Source organism: Odontesthes bonariensis, chromosome 22 (genome assembly GCF_027942865.1).
Source record: "Odontesthes bonariensis isolate fOdoBon6 chromosome 22, fOdoBon6.hap1, whole genome shotgun sequence".
In the NCBI taxonomy this organism is placed as follows: Eukaryota; Metazoa; Chordata; class Actinopteri; order Atheriniformes; family Atherinopsidae; genus Odontesthes; species Odontesthes bonariensis.
In genome coordinates, this window is record NC_134527.1 from 6,104,345 (window position 1) to 6,111,732 (window position 7,388).

At 41.5% G+C, this 7,388-nt stretch overlaps 1 protein-coding gene across 1 annotated transcript; it reads right to left on the reverse strand.

Annotated features, from left to right (window-relative positions):
* Positions 1-667: 667 nt before the first annotated feature.
* On the reverse strand, positions 668-2,972 carry phpt1 (phosphohistidine phosphatase 1). Its single transcript, XM_075455481.1, has 3 exons — positions 2,645-2,972; positions 1,010-1,137; positions 668-877 (listed from the first exon to the last, which is right to left on the reverse strand). Exons 1-3 carry the CDS (start codon positions 2,808-2,810, stop codon positions 785-787), a joined length of 387 nt encoding a protein of 128 aa, XP_075311596.1. The 5' UTR covers positions 2,811-2,972; the 3' UTR covers positions 668-784.
* Positions 2,973-7,388: the final 4,416 nt, after the last annotated feature.

Here is a 7,388-nt window from a genome sequence, read left to right on the forward strand (position 1 = left end):
GATTACGGCCAAGTGTTTAAAAAAGACATAAATGACAACGTACCTTTTGACTTTCTTCTCTTTCATTAATATGGTAGATCTCCCATAGATATTCCCTATCCCACAGGTCGAGACCCCCTAGTGGCCTGGCGAACTTCCGTTGTGTTTTGAAGTTTGCAGCGTTTCTGTCTTGCATGTGTTTTGATGTTTGCAGTGCGTGTGCTCCGGTCATTTTTCTCTTGCAGCATTTTACTGTTGGATTTGTTTCGCCGTTTGCAGCGCGTTTGCACGTGTCGGCCACCGTAGGAAGCTGACTGATTCCTAGCCACAACGGAAGGAGCATGCGCAACTTTGAAGAAGATTTTAGAAAACATTTATGAAACACACATCACAAAGAAGTAGTTATGGTTCATTTTATAAGATATCGTGATTATTAGGTCAAATCTATGAGGGTATGTGACTCTAAAACAAGTCAGACTGTCCATTTATAAAGCTGTCACAGCCAACATATTTTTACACCACGAAAAATTTGATTTACTATGTATCAGTTTTAGAACTAAATGCAATAAAATTGTGTTGGAAAAACTCATTTCTATACTCAATTGTAAGCGTAAATAAACCTTATAACAGATGAAACTATGGGCACTTGGAGTCGATCTTGGCCTCAGATAGGTTATGGAGTTTCAAAAAGGTATCTGATCAAACTGAATGACTTAATTAGTTCTGCCAACTAATAAAGGGCCACAGAGAATTATATGTCAGTCCATGAAAAAGAGCGTCCAGCAGAGGCTGAACTCAGTTCTTTTCAGTAGCCTTCATTGTCCCAGGTGACCTCGTAATCTGGGTACCGAGCCTTCAGCTTCTCGGTGCTCACGGCGTGGTTTGCTCTTCCAAATCCCTTGAATGAAAATTGAAATCTTCCGTCAGAGGCAGAAATTAACATTTGATTCACGAAAAAACGAACAAACGTGCAACATTTTCCTCACACATTTGAAGCCAGTTCAGTTTTTATTCGGCCGGGTTCTCTTACCATGGAGTACCCGTAGACGTGGATCTTTTTGGCCTGTGGATCGTGTTTGATCCTCCCTCCTCCAACACACTCGCAGTCCAAGTGGCCGCCCTTCTCCAGCTCCTCTGAAACCTTCTCATAGATGTCAGCTACCAGAAAGAGACGCACAAAATGTCAGCAAATACAGTGCATAAACACTATGTTTTCAGAATACTTTCTTTCTTTTAAAGAGGCTGATAGCTACTTGGAAAAAAACTGAAGACTCGATCGCTAAAATACAGTCTTGTGTTGAAAATGAACAAATCTAAATTTTTGAAAGTTCCTGTGGAAGATCATTTAAACAGACGCTTAGCGTTTTTAATTTACCTTTTCTGTCTGAAATGTAACATTATTTACTTCCAGTGACACAGATCAGCCAGGTTCTTCAAACCTACATCAGTTAAATGAGTAATATTGATTATCGCCCTATGTGGTGCACAAATTAAGGAGAAAGTGAACTGTCAGCATATGTGTTGGAAGCAGGAAAAATGAGCAATGTCTGCGTGACCAGGACAAAGTCCAGATGGTGACGACATCTTTACGAGGTAGAGAGACAGGATCTTGAACTTGGTGACACGATCCATCCATCCATGCATTTTTCTGTTCAGACTTCTTTTTGTTCAGGGTTGTGCTTGTTAAACCCAACACGCTGGTCTTTAGACTGCGGAAAGAAACCAGATCACCCAAAGGGAACCCATGGGTCAACATGCAAACTCCTCCCAGAAAGGCCCAAGCAAGCAGGCAGGTTTGAACTGTAACGGTTTAGGATCTGGTCTTTAGGGGTGCCCAGCCTCCAGTGCTCACAGAGGCACATTATTTCTCACTAATTGAGGCAAACTAGTACATTTATCAATTTTGGAGCCATATTAGTTTTGCTTTGAGTAGTGTTTTCCCCTACAACATTCAATTTTGACCTCTTCATTTCAAAAGACTGTGGCTCGACAGGGATAACAGAGATCCTGGGACAAATATTGAAGATAACTCGACATTTATTTTGGGAGTAAAGAGTTAAAACAAAAACAAATGCTAGAAAATAAATAAAATGGTCACTAAAATAATGCACCCTTGAGCAAAAAAAAATGTGTTTTTGCTTAATATATTTTAAAAATGTGCTGAGCCAGGGGGAGCCGAGCTATCTCACAGTGGTGCCTTGGCACCACTAAAAATACCCTAGCCTCGCCCCTGATTAAAACCCCCATGAGGGAATGAGTTGTGGAAGGGTTACTCTATGAGCAGTGAAAGACAAGTCAGATAGTCCAGTCAGGCTTCATTGAAATATGGGAAATGACCAAAATGTTTTGAACACATAGTTCTTGGGGTTCTCTGAGGATTATGTGGAATATGGAGCTCTCCTTCAAGGACTTTTTCTCTGCGCGCCTTCACACCTCAGATAGGAAGTGATGCAGCCAGCAGTGGTAGACAAGTCCTTCTGTGTTTTGTTTAGGTTTTTTAAGAGGCTAATATTAAAAGCTGCTGTTTGTATAGAAGATATTTCACAAATGTTTGCAAGTTTCTTTTTAAGAATTGCAGATTCAAAGCCATGTAACCCCACTGAACTTGCATTTGACACGCGCATTCGTGTCGGTGACATGTTTTGAGGGGATACTCCGGACTCACCGTGGTACTCAGCCCAGCCGAACCCTCGGACTATATCCACCTCCGAGTCGTCTCCCTCTTCCCGGCTATGGACTCTGATCAGGACGTATTTAAACACTCCGGACGGGTCAATGTCTGCCTGGGGTATGTTGGCCATGAGAGCCGCAGCCTTCGTCTGTGTGCACATCTCCAAACTTCTCAGCAGCCACACAAATAATCCAACCAACAACCCAAAGGCTCGTATTTTTCCGAAAAGCTCCGTGTTTCTCTACGTAGAAAGGGCGTCACAGAGCTGTAAAAGAAAGCAGTTTATCTCCTGCTGAAAGGAGGCATGTGCTCTGTGCAACAATAAGCACATTTCCGGTTTGAACTTCAGAATAAATTACAATGAAAACACGGAACTTCGCATTGTCTTCGAATGGTATGATACGTATTCTCTTGACTCTAATAATTAATCTCCAAAACGATAAGAAACTATATTATATTACACATAGCAGTAAATGGTTTCGCATAAAGTTTTTTAAAAAGGAAAAAAAACAAAGCACCTGCTTTTATTTTAAAGGCAAAACAATCAGAGCGGAAGCTATGAGAGGAAATGCACCTTTTCTATGAAGGCATGCATTCTGGTAGTTGTAGTCCAAATGACAACGGTAGAGCCGTACAGGAAGCGTGGCTGGTTTTAAACAAGGTTTTAATGAATTTATAGCCTCTTTAGAATAATTCTATCCAGATTTGAGCAGTCTAAGTAATGTAGTTTCCATACAGGACCCAGTTCAGGGTTATCAGAATGCAAAAAAAAAGCAGTAAAATGGCCCTATTCTGCATTTTCACAAATCAGAAAAAGGTTTTAATGAATCTATAGCCTCTTTAGAATAATTCCATCCAGATTTGAGCAGTCTAACTAATGTAGTTTCCATACAGGACCCAGTTTATGGTGATCAGAATACCAAAAATCCAGTGAAATGGCCCCTTTCTGCATTTTCACAAATCAGAAAAAGGTTTCACAAATCCCAAAACAAGGTTTTAATGAATCTACAACCTCTTTAGAATAATTCCATCCAGATTTGAGCAGTGTAACTATTGTAGTTTCCATACAGGACCTTGTTTTGGTCGATCAAAATGCAAAAAAAATGCAGTGAAATGGCCCTTTATTCCCACCCCTTTAATTCGCGAATCGGATGCCAACTTCAGCGTCGTGCTGGCTGGGAGAAAAAAATATCGATTCCACATAAAAAGACATCGCAGATATAAAAATGATACAAGGTGAGAAAAAAACATGAATCGATATTTGATGAAAATGTTTGCATCACAGGTAGCAGACACATCTGTGGAAAACCTGGGCTTTTTTTGTTTTGTTTTTGGTACTTATGGCACATATTCATAAGGACTGGAAACACCATCTTTGAACAGAGGAGGTGGTCCCATGTGTCACATCCCACTACTCAACTCAACTCAACTCAACTTTATTTAAAAAGCCCTTTAAAACAGCCGTGGCTGAAACAAAGTGCTCTACATAAGTAACAACACGAAATATAAGGCATAAAACTTAAGAACAATGTAAAAACAATAATAAACAATAACAATATTAAAACAATAAAAAACAATAAAACAATAACAGAAACAGAGTCTCATGCTGGGTTAAAGACATGCTATGCAACTTTTTCATGGTCATAAAATTGCTCGGCAATCATCAGTTTGCTAGGCTCACCCGTTCTGATGAAAACGGTGACATTTCCATCTCCATCTGGTGGCCCAAGCCCGAAACAGCGCTTGCAACTTTGCCTGTGGCGCCGCGTGCTTTGTTTAGCTCTGGAAGTCTCGCGACACACGAGAGCCGAGAACTACTGCTTCACGGCAGGTCGTAAAGGGCTCTGAGCCGAGCCAGGTAGCCTGAGAGACACACCCCCTCTCCATTAGCTGTCGACGGCTAAATTGAATGCGGTTAGCTTCTAGAGTTGTAATATAGTTTGTAATAGATATCGTGATGGCAGAACCACCGCTACTTGCCCGTCTGACCGCTGAGTCATCCAGAGCCAGCGATTCAGCGGTCAGACGGGCAAGTAGCGAATCCATGCCGGAGCTTTTTAAGTTTCGATTCTGTCTCGTGACTTGACGAGCGAGAGCCCAGTCGGCAGCTACAGTCGGCAGCAACAGGCTCGGTTAGCGTGGCTTCATGCATCTTGTACAGTCGTTGAAAAATAATCATTTAGTGATATAAGGAGGGCAAGATCATTCCATGTTGTTTACTTGTAGGTCTAAACTCAGCATTGCCTCACCTAATGCTACCACATTTGTCGCTGTGTAAATGCACACACTAGCTGTTGTGTCTGGCTTTCAGATAAAATGGCATTGAATTATTACTTGACAAAAATAAATGAATGAACTTGTAGCCGTAGGCTGCTCTTTGATTTATCAAAATGAATTGATAAATGGGACAAAAAAAGGCGAGGCGCATAGCCACTAAACGTCAGAAAGTTTTTTTTTTTTTTTTTTTTTTTTTAATAAGTGACTCAAGTGATTCAAGTGGTCCGTATAACCACAGCCATTATAACTAACAGCCTTGCCACTCACTATTAAGCCCCATTGTACCGGCTTTTTGGCTGCAGTTCCACCAGAATTCCACTGGGCGCGTCGGTGGAGACCAGAATGAATGGTGCCCAATAGAGCTAGATGCTACAAATGGTCAGTTTCACCTAAGTCTCCTCAAGAGCGCTCAGATTTGAATGTAGTTTCTGAGAGCTCAACATGGGTTTCAAGTCAAAAATCTACTGAACGAGTACATATATCCCTTTGATTTCTTACAGGTTGGCTTCTTGTTGTCCACAACGCGCTAGCATTGTGCTAATGACCGGCGAAAGAATGAATTACGACCAGAGGCACCGCTTGACGGCTGGCTCCATACCAAGCGACAACAGAATTAAGATGGACTTTTTCCGCTTATGTTACCACAGCCTAAGAATCTGTGATGTTACCACAGATTCTCTCTTACTACAGCTCTTCCTTGAAAACGCTGCTGCCTTTGAGACCAACAACAAGCAGGATTGTTGCCGTAAAGCGGCATCTCCGGTCGTAAGCTATGTATGACGTCATATACACTTCAAATCCCTTTTTTAAGCAAATGAGTGGCTCTAAAAATCTAAAACTTAGCCATGGGTATTTTCTAAACATCCTCTTTCGAACACAACATTCAAATTACTAGAGAAAAAATTATATCTTGAGATAAGGGCACGCTAGGGCGTATAGCTCCATAGGACTCCATTCATTCTGGTCTCCAAAATTGAGCGCCCCACGTGGAAAGAGGGTGGAACTGCAACCAAAATCGCCTCGTTGGAAACCGGAAATGCACCGTGAGTGGCGAATCTGTACTATTATAGAATCTGTGGTATAACTCGAATCCCCTCCTCAAAATGATCCAATCAGCCCGGATTGCCCAAAAGATTCAAGTTAAGCATCTCTACTTCTCCAACTCTCTGCAAGTGTCTTGAAAAATAAACCGTAAATTGCCTCTGGTGGGTTTACGACAGTCTGGCTAGACTGTCGCCTATTTTCTACGGAGCTCCCCCTACAGCTTTGGGGTGTGTATTGCATGGTAAACAAACCCCGTATTACTGAGTCCTGCTTTAAAGCCAGGGAATAAAAATGGGTTTTAAGACGGGTTTTAAAAATGGGCAGTGAAGGGGATTCACAATGCTGCATTACCTACATTGCAGCACTGTATCCCATCCCCAGACAGTTTCACATCCATTCACATCTTGGATCCTGTGACCAAAACTCTCCCTTTCAGGCAGGTAGACAATTCATAGGCGATAATGACTCAAACGACATGAACATCGGTCGGAGGGTTCAGCGACACATGTGACTGTAACAATCCTCTTTGCTTAGGGAGCTGATACTCCCTACCATCTAGTTTAGAACTGAAGAGCCTTTCGGATGAGAGGTGAAATATCTTCAAGATCCAAGAAGTCCAGCTGCCTTTATTCAAGCTTTTATGATTACCATGACCTAGATGACTGAGAATCTTCATCAGCTTATGGCTCATATGCAGGTGTTATGTCGGCCAGTTGTGACCCAGAGGTCATGATCTAGGCCTAACTTGGGTTGTTGTGGATGCGCCCCAAATTTTATAAGCTGGCTTTTTCATGGGTTCTGGCAAAGGTTGTGAGGACCAAACTTGGCTCACAATATACAGATTTTAGCCATCTCTGGTAGATATGTGGCTGAGTTCAAGCAGTCACACTCACCCCGAATCAGAGCTCTCACTCAAGGTCAAATGTCAGCTAGTAGGTCTTTAATGCATCTCAAACGTGCAAGAAGTTTAAAAAGAGCGAAAACAAAGCTTGCCCAGAGGCTAACATGTTGCTGCCAGAATCTTTATTTTGAAGCAGACACATTTTATCAACACACCTTGGGGTTGGAATTAAAACAATGATAAGTTTCATCACAGAACTTAAATGTAAGATTCAGACCAGTTTTGCAGGGTTATATACACCATTTTCTATGTTATACCTCACACTCTAATGCACATGACGCAGGCATTCAAGTGCCATTTTTTGTGGTGCAATAGATGCTTTTACGATATCATACAATGCAATACAACACCACATTGATTCAATTAAGAAAATGACATCACTATGCACTTATAAACACCTTTCTAATACAGTTAACAACTGATTATGTTCCAGGGACATTGTGTAAGATTTGGTTATCTGCTGTTAGCTGTACTGTGAGACTTTGTGGACCAAGTGTGAAGTCATCCCAATTATAT